This window comes from Lipotes vexillifer, unplaced genomic scaffold, assembly GCF_000442215.2.
Source record: "Lipotes vexillifer unplaced genomic scaffold, Lipotes_vexillifer_v1.1 scaffold263, whole genome shotgun sequence".
In the NCBI taxonomy this organism is placed as follows: Eukaryota; Metazoa; Chordata; class Mammalia; order Artiodactyla; family Lipotidae; genus Lipotes; species Lipotes vexillifer.
The window spans coordinates 2,090,821-2,106,111 of NW_006796752.1; the positions used below are offsets into that span (position 1 = coordinate 2,090,821).

The 15,291-nt window shown below is 35.6% G+C and overlaps 1 protein-coding gene across 1 annotated transcript in view; it reads left to right on the plus strand.

The window, feature by feature from the left end:
- The window catches only part of ATP11B (ATPase phospholipid transporting 11B (putative)), a 124,238-nt gene that overhangs the window by 17,546 nt on the left and 91,401 nt on the right, over positions 1–15,291 (plus strand). The window contains exons 2-4 of the mRNA XM_007468922.1: positions 7,150–7,266; positions 13,135–13,224; positions 14,865–14,945. Of these exons, the coding sequence (XP_007468984.1) occupies positions 7,150–7,266; positions 13,135–13,224; positions 14,865–14,945 (288 nt within the window). The remainder of the gene's footprint in view (positions 1–7,149; positions 7,267–13,134; positions 13,225–14,864; positions 14,946–15,291) is intronic.

Genomic DNA, 15,291 nt, shown 5'->3' on the forward strand with positions numbered 1-15,291 from the left:
CATTCCTGAAAACAAGTTTCCTATATATAACTTTAACAGGACAATTGTGTGTTTTCCTTCCACCCTACTTCTTTCTACCTTTTGTGTCAATTTTTGTCTCTATTCTTTGTCTTCAATATACTTTTCGCCAATTTATTATTTATTTTTAATTGAAGTATAGTTGATTTCAATATACTCTTTAAAGTTGTTATTTAGAATTTTGTGGGTGTGTCTTTGTGATTGATATATATTTTTAAATATTACACTTTGAAGATATTTTGTAAGGGATGTGTTTTCTGTGTAAAGGATATTTGTCTCTGGCCTCAGAACTGTAACCCCATTGCTTCTGATACACTGAGGAGGACGTAGGAAGCCATCTTCGTTGCCGTTGTTGTTTATGATTGTGAGTGGAGAGGGAGAAGGCTTAAAAATGTTTGGGAAACCGTAGTAGAAATTCCATTTTACTCATCTGTCTCCAATCTGGATACCACAGGTAGAAGAGTTACTAGTTTCATTCCTTATCCAGCCGGTGTTCAACTGGATAGGTAAACCAAAAAAATCAATTTAGGGTTCTTGGTTACAGAAACCTTAAATTCTCCCTTAGTGAAATCTATGATTTTAAATTTGATCTAAACTAAAACTACCTCACACATTTATTTTTATCATAAATGTGATTTCAAATCACCAGTCTAGCAAATAAGAGACATTTACTGTCACAGTTGAATTATGGCCAAATAGGATTCTTGTAATCCAGAAAATCCATGGTGAAGTCCCAAATGGGTGAAATTGACATATTTTAAATTCTAGTAAGATATACTTAACATAAAATTTGCCGTTTTAACCATTTCTAAATATACAGTTCAGTGGCATTAAGTACAGTCACACTGTTATGCAGCCATCAATCACCACCATCTGTGTCCTGAATTGTTTGATCTTTCCAGACTGAAACTTTATACCCATTAAACACTAATGCCCTGTTCCTCTCCCCTCCCCAGCCCCCCTTGAATAAATGCCTGGCAAAGTACGAATTTGTCAACTCTTATTCCTTATATAAGAGGAATAAATTTAAAATTTCGTCCTTTTGTCACAGGCTTAATTTCACTTAGCATAATGTCTTCAGTGTTCATCCATGTTATAGCATGTGTCAAAATCTCCTTCCTTTTTAAGGCTGAATGATATCCCATTGTACACACCACATTTTGTTTATCCATTCATCTGTCAATGGACACTTGGGTTGCTTCCACCTTTTGGCTATTGTGAATAATGCTGCCATGCACATGGGTTTACAAATATCTGTCCAAGTCTCTGCTTTCATTTCTTTTGAGTTTATACACAGAAGTGGAATTGTTGGATCATACAGTTATTCTGTGTTTACTTTTTTGAGGGGTCACCATATTATTTCCACAGGGGCTGCTAGAGGTGTATGTTGGAGTGGGAAATCAAGTTTGGGAGGTAATATAAGAGATGAGCTTTCTATAAGAGATGAAATTCCTGTAGTAAAGTAATTGCAGATGATTTAAGATGTTTGGAGTCAAAGATCACTCTAAATTTTGGACCCTGTAACTGGAAAGCCAGTTCCAACCCACCTCTGCAGTAAGCCAGAGTTCTTGGAAGCCCAGACTGGTCTGATAGATGGCAAACTACCTTAAATCCTAAAATGAAAATTATGTAACATGATACAAAAAGTTAAAATTAAATTGTGTATAGATCGTGGACATTTTAAGTTATGAACTCTCACCTTGCTTTGGTTTTTTTTTTTTTTTTTTTTTGTGCGGTAGGCGGGCTTCTCACTGTTGTGGCCTCTCCCGTTGCGGGGCACAGGCTCCGTGGCCATGGCTCACGGGCCCAGCCGCTTCGCGGCACGTGGGATCTTCCCGGACCGGGGCATGAACCCGTGTCCCCTGCATCGGCAGGCGGACTCTCAACCACTGCGCCACCAGGGAAGCCCCTGCTTTGGTCTCTTAACAGTGTAAAATTATCTTGTCCTTATAATACCTTCGTATAGATGTATTTTATTCAAAGTCTATATCCAGGAAACAGTAATTCACAATTAAGTTTGTAGATTTGGTAAAATACGTTAAATCATTCTTCCCCAGAAGTACTGTGTACATTGGAACACATAGCCAGCAAAAATCACTTTGTGTCATAGAAAGTGTGTGACCGAAATAAAGCTTCTGTTCATTTATTTTAATAACAGTGCCATTGCAGTTTTGAATGCTTCTTTTTATGTTGTTTTTCATGGTTTTTGGTTTGTTTTGTAGCTTTTTTCTTTCTATTATGGAGGAAGTAGATCATACATAGGAATGATTAAATGTACAAATTTACTTTAATCACTGAACTCTAAAAATGTTCTTAGTTATGTTAAAGAAGTGTGACAATATTTAATTATAGGACTGTAGTTTTAGTTTCTTCTTAGCTCTTATTTGTAATGCTCGTATTTTTCATAAAATCTTTGGGATTTTAAGAATAGTACAGAGGCTGGTATATTTGGTATGAAAATATAAAATGTTATGAGTCATTTCTAAGTACTGCTTTGTGCCAGAGACCAACATATAAAAATTATAAGCTGTTTTCTGGTTTGGTTTCCCTAGGTTTCATCAGTTTACTGTTACAAAAGGAGTCTTTTTCAAATCAGTCCCATGTGTTTTCAGTTCTTTCCTTGAATGCCGTCATGGAATTTTTTTTCCACCTTAAATGCTCATCCACTTTTTTTTTTTAATTTATTTAATTTATTTATTTTTGGCTGCATTGGGTCTTCATTGCTGCGCTTGGGCTTTCTCTAGTTGCAGTGAGCGGGGGCTACTCTTTGTTGTGGTGCACGGGCTCCTCATTGCAGTGGCTTCTCTTGTTGTGGAGCATGGGTTCTATGTGCGTGGGCTTCAGTAATTGTAGCACACAGGCTTAGTTGCTCTGCGGCATGTGGGATCTTCCTGGGGGGGGGGGGGGGGGGGGGGCAATTCCCCACCATGGCGCGCCGTCCTCTCATTGTGGTGACTTCTCTTGCTGCGGGGCATGGGCTCTAGGCACGCGGGCTTCAGTAGTTGTGGCTCGTGGGCTCCAGAGCACGCTCCCAGCAGCTGTCGTGCATGGGCCTAGTTGCTCCGCGGCATGTGAGATCCTCCCAGACCAGGGCTGGAACCCGTCCCCCCCGCATTGGCCGGCAGACTCCCAACCACTGTGCCACCAGGGAAGCCTTGATCCACTTTTTTTAACAGTACCTGTGGTTTTTACATATGCTCATAAATCCAGACAGAAAAGAGGTTTTTAATTTCATACTTTTTTAGAGTTAATGAGAGTTGTTATTTTTAAATAGTTTAAATTTGTGTGCTTCCAAAAGCCTATACAGTTGACTCTTGAACAACATGGGTTTGAACTGTGCAGGTCCCCCTATATGTGGATTTCTCAATAGTAAATACTACAGTATTATAGGGCTGAATCTGAGGATGCAGAGGGCCAACTCTGAAGTTATACTCAGATTTTTGACTGTGTGGAGGGTCGACTCCTCTAACCCTGGAGTTGTTCAAGGGTCAACTGTACTTTTTAGCAGGCATTAAAATAAAATCAGGATGGGGATTTCCCTGGTGGTCCAGCGGCTAAGACTCTGTGCTCCCAATGCAGGGGGTCCAGGTTTAATCTCAGAGAACTAGATCCCACATGCCGCAGCTAAGTGTTCGCATGCCGCAACTAAAGATCCTGCGTGCTGCAGCTAAGACCTGGTACAGCCAAATAAATAAATGTTAAAAAATAAAAATAAAACCAGGGTGGCTAGAGTAGCATTAATGTATCTCAGTTCCTTTATCCAGGACAAGATGAAACCATAGAAGAAAGGAGCAAGCCATCCAGGGGTTCAGGGTGTGAATGGGTAGTCTGGGCTGAAAGTGTAATACATACCAGAGGTTTCTGAACCCTGATGTGTAGCTGTAGCCTAGTGATTAGGGAGTTCGGATTGTACAGTAGCATAGAATTGCTGATAATGCTTGTTAGAAATAGCATGAAACTGTACTTGAACTTCACATTAATGGTATAGTTATACAATTAATTTTGATAAAATCTGTTTGTTTTGATTCCTGTTAAACAAAGTAGAGGTGTTATTGAAGTAACAATTCTCTGTGTCATTTTTAAAATATGGAATATTGAGGTGGGGAACTGATTATAAAAGCAAGACCTTAGGTAAGTGGTTCTAACTTTCTTTATGTCATCAAAATCTGAGGAAAACTATTCTGTCATCAGCAAAATGCATGTATGGGAGTTCCCTGGTGGTCTAGTGGTTAGGATTTGGTGCTTTCACTGCTGTGACCCAGGTGCGGTCCCTGGTCAGGGAACTGAGATCCCACAAGCTGTGTGGCATGGCCAAAATCTTTTAAAAAAATTTTTAATGCACAGATATGCAAATTTGCGTACAATTTCAGAGATTCACAGACCTGCCCTAAGTCACTTGTCTCATTTTTGGACAGTTTTGTTCTTTTTAGTTCATGGCTACTTGAATTTGTGGCAAAGAAGTTGATGCTAATGAATTGAAGTTATAGCTTTAATTTCCATGAGAGACGCTTAGCTGTACTTACACCACAGTCACAAATATAAAATTTAACTATTTTGTGTGTGTAAAAAAATACACCCACATGTATATACATGCCATTGATTATAACATGATTGGATAAGGTCATTTTAATTAATCACTGGAAAAACAACTCAAAATGCCTAAGTGGATGTTATAGCATCTTTGGGAATAAGGAAAAACATACTATCATTATTCTCCTTTTGGTATTTTCATCTTATTTTAAATTATGATTTCTTGAAATATGGCGATGCTGAATTTAAAATTCAGTTTAATTTAAAACTGATTTTATTCTTGGAACATCTCAAAATATCTCCTTGAAATAATTGTAGAAATCTCAGGAGTTCCAAAACTTTAGTATGTGGTCACTGGTTCATCTAGGAGAGAGGGATGGAGAATGATGAGCATTTGCTTCCTGTAAAGTGCACACATTTATATATATAGTATATTAATTCTAGTAATGAATGAGAGGTTATAATGTAAACATCAGTATATTTTGGGGGAGGGCATTTGTTTTGTTTCTTTTTTTTTTAGAGATTTATTATTTATTTTATTTTTGGCTGCGTTGGATCTTTCATTGTGGCGCACGGGCTCTTCGTTGCAGCACAGGCTTCTCTTTAGTTGTGCCGTGCGGGGTTTTTTCTTCTCTGGTTGTGGCGCACAGGCTCCAAGGTATGTGGGCTCTGTAGTTGTGGCATGCGGGTTCCAGCGCACTTGGGCTCTGTAGTTTGCGGCACACAGGCTCTCTAGTTGAGGCGCACAAGCTCAGTAGTTGTGGCACATGGGTTTAGTTGCCCTGCGACATGAGGGATGTTAGTTCCCTGACCAGGGAGCGAACCCATGTCCCCTGGATTGTAAGGTGGATTCTTTACCTCTGGACTACCAGGGAAGTAAGTCCCTGTTTTTTGTTTCTTAACTTTAGATGTACATAGTAATAATCTTGGTGGGATTTAGCAAAAAATAAAATAAAATTTTATATCAGTGGTTCTCAGTCTCAGTTGTCTTGACATCTTCTTAAAGACTTATATACTCTTTCGAACCCTCAAGTTTACTTTTTTTTTCTTTATCTCACAAGTTTACATGCATGGGGTATGACTTAGTGTTATGTTAACATGGTTACAGAGTGGATACAGAATAAATATGCTTCATGGAGTCTAATGCTTCCATTACCTGTGTGTCCCTTTTGTTATTTTATGATGAACGTTACAGGCAAACTTCTGTGGACCATCTTTGAAAAACACATCCATAGACTACAGCAGTAGCATTCAAACTGTTCATTGATTTATTTATTGAGTTGGAGCATGTTATGATATGCTCGAGTATGTAACAAATCATATAATCCTTCATGGCTTAACATAGTGCTTAAACTCAGTAAATAGTTATTGATTGAATAAATGGTATATATATTTTAAATGATTATGATATTCCAGATAGAGCAGTGAGTTCTGACTCTGATTTTGAAACCTGCCCTCTTTCTCCCGTGAGTATGACAGGGCACAGTTGTGAAATGTTTAAGAGAAAATTTATGAAGAAAATAAACATGTGTGCCACATTTTATCCTTAAACTGATTTTGAAATCGAATACATAATGGCACATTCACATCCACAAAATGTGGTCATCACTTTAAGTAGCATAAACAAATAAAATAAAACTTCATTTTTTAATGGAGTATACAAATACATTTAATTTGCACAGTTCTGTACTAGCTGTTTCTAAGATCACTAAATTGTTTAAAACCATGAATAACAGCAGTTGAAACCCATATATAGCACTTCTAATATTCTGATGTGCTAAACAAAACATCTAGGTAATATGGGAATTTCCACTATTTGTGTGTGTCTGTGCCTAGTGGAAATTTTACAGGGATGCTGATGTCTATCAAAGGAGTCTTAAAGATTCACTTGCCACTCTGGAAAAGAGTACAATGCTGTAGGAATAAAGTATCAGTATTCTTGTCACCAGGGCAAACTTTTCCACTAGAGATCATTCCTAAATGTACCTTAATTGAGGGTCTTCTGAATTTGAGGCGAGAATTATAGCATATATCCATATTTCAGGGAGTAGATTGATAATGTAACTAGCACAAAGAAATGCTTGTATGGAATGAATCTGGGCTATCCAATACATTTTAAGTCCTCTGGGAACAAAGCCCTTTGAAACTGAGTTGATCTGGGTGTAAAATAAAATGTAAGCCTTTGTCCTTAGATATGGTAGGTGCTGACTAGGCCTTAGCTAACAGGACTTCCATATCACTGGCTAGGAATCTATCCTAAGAGAAAAGCAAGGAACCCCAGGAATGAAAGGTAAGGAAAGAAGCCTTGTCTTCAAGTGCTTCTGTAGGTCTTCTTGTGGTAGCATTTCTGACAGAGTATGGACTATTTTTCATTACCAGAGGTTATTACCTAGTTAGTTTATACCTGAAGAAAATGTACCTGTTTACTTTGAAAGAAAAAAAATATATGGCTTAACTCTTCTGATAATTAAATAGATTGAGCCTATATGCAGTTCAAGGCCAGTAATAATATGTGTAATATGATCAGTTAAATAGAACCAGCAGTAAAGAATCATAACAACTAACCTTGTTGTCCATTATTTTTCTTTTGCTTGGCCTTAGGGTTTTGACCCACCACATCAAAGTGACACAAGAACTATTTACATAGCCAACAGGTTTCCTCAGTATGGCCTTTACACACCTCAGAAATTTATAGATAACCGCATCATTTCATCTAAGGTAAGAATTAACACTTTTATTACTAAAACTGTGGGTTATGTACTATTTTGTTTTAAAAGGTGATTTGTTTGTATTTATATCCTTAAAAATTCAAGAAAATGGTGGTTGGTAGATTTATCTTAACCAAAATTGTGAACAGTAAAATAAAAAGTTTCTGGTTGCTAATATCAGGTGGCCAGTATGCCCCAAATTACCCTTAGTTGCAATTAAACTAAGGAACTAATATTTATACCATGTGCCAGACACTGTATTAGGTACTTCTCATATTATTTAATTCTTAAAACAACTTTAAGATAGCTTTAACAAAGTGTTGTTATACTCATTTTATATCAGTTTTTTCAATTGAAGTGCAGGGAAGTAATTTACCCAGGGATGAGATCGGAGTTTGAACTCAGTTCTGTGTGACTTTAAAGCCTGACTTCCTCCAGTTTTATCATTCTTCTATAAACATTTTATAGTACCAAGGAACCACTTCACTTTTACATATTTTTCCTTGGTTCATTTTTTCCTATGGCATTTTTAAGATGTCTTAGCATTATTCTATAATCTTCAATTTCAAAATAGACTATCTGATAGACGCTTCTCTCATGATGGAAATGTTTTCCATGCTGTCTAATATGATAGCCATTAGCCACATAGGGCTGTGCAGGCCTTTAAATGTGGTAATGTAACTGAGGAACTTAACTTTTAATTTAATTTTAATTTTTTTTTAATTGTCAATAGCCACATGTGACTAGTGGCTACCTTATTGGACAGTGCAATTATAGAGGATGTGAGTCAGAAACTGAGGGTAAGGTTCTCTCTGAGCATAGCTATTGCTTAATAGACCACCTTAAGAAGCATCTTTGTATCGCTCCTTCCCTCTCTTCCAGGGCGACTAATATTTTCTCTCTAATCCTGATCTCATTTTTCTTGAAGATGTTGTTTTAGGCCAATGGTTCCTTTTCCCTGTTCCTTTTTTCCAGCCTTTACATTATTTACATACGCAACACACGCATTACTGACATCTCATTTTGGACAGTGGTTCTAGAGGGCAGGAAGGGGAAATATCAGAATCTAGGGTAATAAAGGAGCTTTAGATTAATGATACAGTTCTTAGTAAGTGATGCAAGAAATAAAAGTTCTTCTTGAAAAAAAATTTTAAAACACTGGGTATAATTTATATACAATAAAATTCACTAATTTTAAGTGTATAATTTGATAAGTTTTGACAAATGTGTAACATGTGACCGCTGTCACCAAGATACAGAATATATTTGTCAGTCCAAAAAGTTAGTAACCAGTCCCCCTCCTCCTCACCTTTAGCACTAGCAGCTGATCTGCTTTCTTTAACTATAGTTTTGTCTTTTCACAATGTCATATAAATACAGTCATACAGTAGGAGTCTTTTGTGTCCGACTTATTTTCACTTAACACAGTACTCTTGAGATTCATCCTTGTTGTTGCAAGTATCAGTTTCACTAGTTCATTTCCTTTTTAGTGCATAGTTTAGCTGTCAGTCTAGGTTTGGAGAGTTTATGTCCTGAATTTGGGTCATTTTCCTTGCATGGTTTCGCAATCAGTATTTTCCCATCAATTTCCAGCCACTTTTCTAGTCCTGAACTCTGAATCTCTGTGATATTTTGTTGATAAGGGGGTAGTTTTCCCCCACTGTTTGGCTGCTATAGCTGTGAGAGTTGGATATTATCTCCAGACTAAGAAGCCATAGTTTATCATTCATATTCCTTCCATTTGTAATTTTTTTGAAATTAAACTCTCTTCCAGTTTCTGTCTATATTTTGGACATGTTCCAGAATTTTAAATAGTTTGTTTTAATCTAGTTTTCATAATTCTTATCTGCTAGGAGTTCACAGTCTGCCAATACTGGAAGCTGAGTGTCCTGGAGAACTTCTGAGATTAACTATCTTTATGACTTCTCATATGCAGCAGTATGAAGTTTAATGTTTTTGACCACAGTTTCAAAAATGTAGATATATAAATAAACATTGCCCTTTTTTCACACACTTGGAGACTTTCTCATTATTCCCTTATTACTTCCTTATTATTCCATTACCACTTTTTAAAACTTCCAAACCAGATTACCTGCTATTCCATGAATTCATGTTGAACTTCCCTACCACTGTGACTTAGCTATGATTTTGTATTGATAACTGCAGTTTTTTAAATGTAGATTATATGTTTTTGCAGAGAATGTGTTTTTGACCAGAATTTCAAGAATGTAGATATTTATATAGACAGTGTCTTTTTTTTCCTGACCATAAATGAGGCTGGCTTCTCATTGTTCCCTTTTTACTACCTTTCTACTCCCCTATTATTTCCCTAAACTCCTTTCAGACTGTATATCTTCTATACCACAAAGCCACGATCAACTTCCCTCCTCGCTTCCTTTGTTCATTCTGTCTTTCCTTCCTGAAATGTTCTCCCTCTGTTTGCCCCCTATTTTCAGCCTGCTGAGTGTTCCTCTTAAAGCCCGTGTCAAATGTGACCTCCTTCATTAAATTTTTCTTTCTAATTGACTTCTTGAATTGCCTTCCCATTGACTTCTTTGTCTATTCCTTCTTTTAATTTATCTTTGAATATAGCTATTGATATATTTTTCTTAATCTCCTCTATTTAAACTTCTTCTCTTTGTTCCTCTTATAGTGAGTCTTACACATTGTAGATGCATGGTATGTCTTTAATTTAATTTGCTATAGTAACTTCCTTATCTTAAATTTAAATTTCTTTGCAATATACCCTGAGAAAACCATAATTCAAAAAGAGTCATGTACCACAGTGTTCATTGCAGCTCTGTTTACACTAGCCAGGACATGGAAGCAACCTACGCGTCCACTGACAGATGAATGGGTAAAGAAGATGTGGCACATATATACAGTGGAATATTACTCAGCCATAAAAAGAAACGAAATTGAGTTATTTGTAGCGAGGTGGATGGACCTAGAGTCTGTCATACAGAGTGAAGTAAGTCAGAAAGAGAAAAACAAATACTGTATGCTAACACATATATATGGAATCTAAAAAAAAAAAAAAGTGGTTCTGAAGAACCTAGGGGCAGGACAGGAATAAAGATGCAGATGTAGAGAATGGACTTGTGGACACGGGGAGGGGGAAGGGTAAGCTGGGACGAAGTGAGAGAGTGGCATGGACATATATACTCTACCAAATGTAAAATAGATAGCTAATGGGAAGGAGCCGCATAGCACATGGAGATCAGCTCTATGCTTTGTGTCCACCTAGAGGGGTGGGATAGGGAGGCTGGGAGGGAGACACAAGAGGGAGAGGATATGGGGATACATGTATATGTATAGCTGATTCACTTTGTTATACAGCAGAAACTAACACACTATTGTAAAGCAATTATACTCCAGTAAAGATGTTAAAAAAAAAATTTCCTTACAGAAGGTTTAATTTTATAACCATGTTTTTGTTTTCTTACTAATGTCAGACCTTAGGAGGAAAAAAGTCAATGATAAAGTTGTATACATAGCTATAGAGAAGGTATACTTCTAGTTCATTTTTCTTGACTGTTATTATACAATAATTAAAATAATTTTAAAGCATAATGAATTATTTTTCTTAGAAGTTTTTTCATGTGTCTTAATATTATTCTACTAGAGTGCCTCCTCTATGTGCTACAGGACAAATGGAGAATTTAGACTCATTCAATCTATTAATGTTTGTATTTCAGAAAACCCGAAAACAATAATTCCTAAACATTTGTAAGCTAGCTTTCTTAAGAAATTTTTATTTATTCTCACTTTTTCCATTGTATTATTGAGCTAGCCAAAGACAGCATCCTGAAACCAATTAATTTACTTTATTACCAACTTATATAGTTGCTCTTTTCAAGATTCTGAAAGATAAAATATATTGTCACTATTATATAGATTGATGTAAACATAGAACATCGTCAAGTTAATTCCTATAAAGCTTTATACATTTGATCTGGTGCTGAGGAAGTTGCATGAAAATACTATGATCCCTGTAGGGACAACTGCCTTTTTACCCCAGTGAAGATCAACTGGCAATGGTTTAACCCAGAATTACCACCTCATATGCACACATTGAGCACTGACTTCTTCTGGTTCCAGGAAGTCTCTACCTCTCTTCTCTCTAGAGCCTTGAACATAGTTCCCAGTCCCAGATTCTAGAGCCACTGGTGCTACCACTACCACAGGTAAATATGTTTCAGGTATCCCAGATTAGAACTGAAAATATAATTTCACCTAAGAAAGGAAGGTGTTAGGCATTGTACTATTCTTTATATACCCTTGGGTCAAATAGGCTTTTGTGGGCTCTTCTGGGAACCTAACCGTATTTATAAAATTGTTCATATGTGAAAGGATGTTTGAGGTCTCAAAAAACTGATTAAGGGAATTCCCTGGCGGTCCAGTGGTTAGGATTCCTCTCTTACTGCCGAGGGCGCAGGTTCAGTCCTAGTCAGGGAACTAAGATCCTGCAAGCCGCACAGCGCAGCCAAAAAAAAGAAAAAAGAAAAGGAAAAAACTGATTAAGAAGTAAATTTCTGACATACCAAAATTCGGAAATTAGAACCGTCTTCCATTGCACCAGAGAAAATCTTGAATTGGTCAGTGGTTGAATTGACCAATGGTAATTGGTCAGTAGTTGAATTGACCAGTGGTTATTGGTCAGTAGTTGAATTGACAAATGGTTATTGCCTGACATCAGGAGAGTTATCTGGAAAAAAAATTCTTTTTCCAACCATATTTATTTATCTATTCTGCTAAAGTTTTGATCTCTAACTGTGCTCTAGTGTAACTGCGATAGAGCAGTAAATAAAACAATGTCTCTAGGGATCTTAGATTCTACTGAGAGAATGGACATAGGGTAAAGTAACAGTGCTGTGACGTGTTTCCCTGTTTAATGCATAAAGTTGTGTTGTGAATAGTGAGCGGCACAAGTAAAATTTGTACGATATTACCCTGCCCCCAAAATATAGGCTTATAAACAGATGAATAATACAACAACAGACACACAGCAGTTAATATGAGCCAGGGTCTGTTGTAAGTGCTTCGTAAATATATTAGCTCATTTAATTTTTATAACAACCCTATACAGTATGATTGTTATTATTGTCCTCATTTTATTGAGGTACAAAGAGTTTAGGTCAAAGGTCACTGAATGACCCTGGATTAGGATTTAGGCCACAGCAGTTTAACCCTTTACTATCTATGTTCGTAACCATTATACTCTGCTGTCTTTAAAAATTGACATTGTGACAGATTTTCATATCCTTTATGAGATTTTCTTGATGGTTATACCAGTGATCACTTACCTAAAGTAATTTTTAATCTTTTTCACATTCTAGGTTATTTTTCCATATCCCATGCTTAATGGAATAACTGAATAATTATACCATTTCCTCTGTTTCTGAATAAATAAAATATAAAATAAATAAATATAATATAAATTTAATAAAATTTAAAATAAATTGAATCCAGTGTTAGCATTTCTATCAACTCTTAATTCATTTTCAGCATTAGGTTCAGTCTTGTGTAACCAAAAACCAAAATCAGTTATTAAAATATTATTTTAGATCTGCCATCTCCAACTTCTAAAAAACCAAGAATTTAATAGCAAAATTCATGAGTTCCAGTTTATCTCATTTTTAAAAATTATACTAAAATTGCCAATAAATAGTAAAAGACAGAAAAAAAATAGAATAAAAGCCCTGAAACTCTAAAAACCAGATAGTTTTTGTAGCATTGAGAGTTACATGAATTTGTCTAAGGGCTTAGTAAATCTGATACTACTTTTCTTGTTATTATATGTATATAGTATATATTATTTTAAAATATTAACTTATTGATCTTTTTTTTTCTTTTTTTTCCTTTTTTTTTTTTTTAGTATACTGTGTGGAATTTTGTTCCAAAAAATTTATTTGAACAATTCAGAAGAGTGGCAAACTTTTATTTTCTTATTATATTTTTGGTTCAGGTAAGCTTTATCACTTCATAAATTGTTAAGTTTATAGACATGGGTTCTAAAAATATATCTTCAGGGAAAAGTTATATTGCATTCTAAATCATTTGACTGTGGGACCTTTTTTTTTTTTGCAGAGCTTCCCCATTGTGTTCACTGAATACAATGATTTAAACCACATCAAGATGTTTGAAAAATAGCCAGTGAATTTTAAGATTAATTGTATTTTGTTTTATCACTGATTGCTATGGTGCTGATAATCATAATCAAAGCCAAGAAAATAACATCATCCTTTCAGATGTTCTGCCTCAGACATAAATATTTTGGCTTTTAATAATACAGCACATGTTTTTGGCACATTTCTGCCTATGGAACCATCTTTGTACAAAGTAAATCTTTCTTTGGCTTTTTTTTAATTTAAATTTTACTTTTATTTAAAAATTTTTTTAATTATAATTTTTAAGAATCCCCATGAATATTGATTTTTCTCCAGGAGACTGTTTTCTTAACCTAAATCTATGTTCATTATAAGCTGTTTGACAGTTTCTTGATTTTCACATTGTGCTTTTTTTCCTAATGTCAAAATATCAAGAGAACAGCTTATGAAACTTGAGTATAAATCAAGATTTAAAATAAGTGTCATTTTCTTTTAAAGAGGTTATTCTTTTCTGATAATACCTTGGCAGTGTCCTCCAGTGTGGCATTGAATTTTTGTATAAACTCTGAACTTTTCTCTCCATAGAACCTGGGCTTTCAAAAGAAAGAAACTTGTGAAGTAGTCACTGTAAAGCTTGAGGAAACTTTTTTTTTTAATTGCTTTGCTTCATGAACAGAAAAGGCACTTCTGATTTTTTTCATCAATAGAACTTCAGCTTGGTTTAGTTGGAAAAATGAGAAATTTATACTTATTATGTCCATGTAACATGCATTTGTGAAATTACTAGCTAAGATCAGGAATTCATTTTGTGTGTGGAGTAGAACAAATTTAATTGGCCTACCCAGAGTAAAGGAATATTAATAAATCGTTAGACCCATGTTCTAAATAACCAAATATAATTACTACAAATATTTCTTTTCCAGCAGTTTATTGAAACCTCAGTTGTATGATTTAGATAATTGCAGCAGCATTTTCCAAGTTGTACCCTTCTGACTCCACTAGGTGTAACAAAATCACCTGTAGAAAGAAACCCTTTCCCTAGTCCCATTTCTTGTTCTCTCTCCCTAAGTGGTGAGTTTATGCTGGATCCCAGGGTAAAAACTGACAGACTTTACAGCATTTCTCAGGATGGGCAAAGAAATGTGAACTGAGATTCTGAGCAGCTTTAGCTCCCCTCCAAGGCAAATACCGAGGAAGACCTTAAGTACTCTGTGTTAAGAAAGCAGAGACTGAGTCCACCCTAGCAGTATTTGTGGGTATGCAATAGATTTAGATATTCTACTAACCCCATATAAAAGCCATCAAAGTGAACTTGTGAAACTGTGAACTAAACTACACTCACTGCATAGTCTCTCTCTCATGTTATTTTTTCATCTGGACCATGATACATGTTTTGTATAATGTTTTCAGATTTCCCAATAATTATGAGATTCTAGATGTTAATAGTGTGATGTGTACAATATAAAATATACTCTGCATTCTCTGTTTTTTAATCCAGCTTATGATTGATACACCTACCAGTCCAATTACCAGTGGACTCCCGTTATTCTTTGTGATAACAGTAACTGCCATAAAGCAGGTATGAAATACTTTGTATTGTTATTTTTCTCCCAAGTCATTCAGAAGTTGCTTAATATTTCCACTCCAAAGTAAGATTTATTGTTGTGAAAATAATTTTCATAAGAAGAAATTTATTTGATTCTGCCTATAGTAAAATTAAACTAAATTAAGCCATCGTTATCAGGTACCTGGTGACTGATGGGATGATTACAATTGTTAAAATATGTCGTTCCTTTGGTACACCTAGGGAGCATCCAAAAACAAGCATTTTATATGTACAAACCAATTCATATATGAAACAGATTAATTATTATAATCATCTTTGCAGAGTTTGGTCGTATCTAAAGGAAATACAGTTCAAAGGG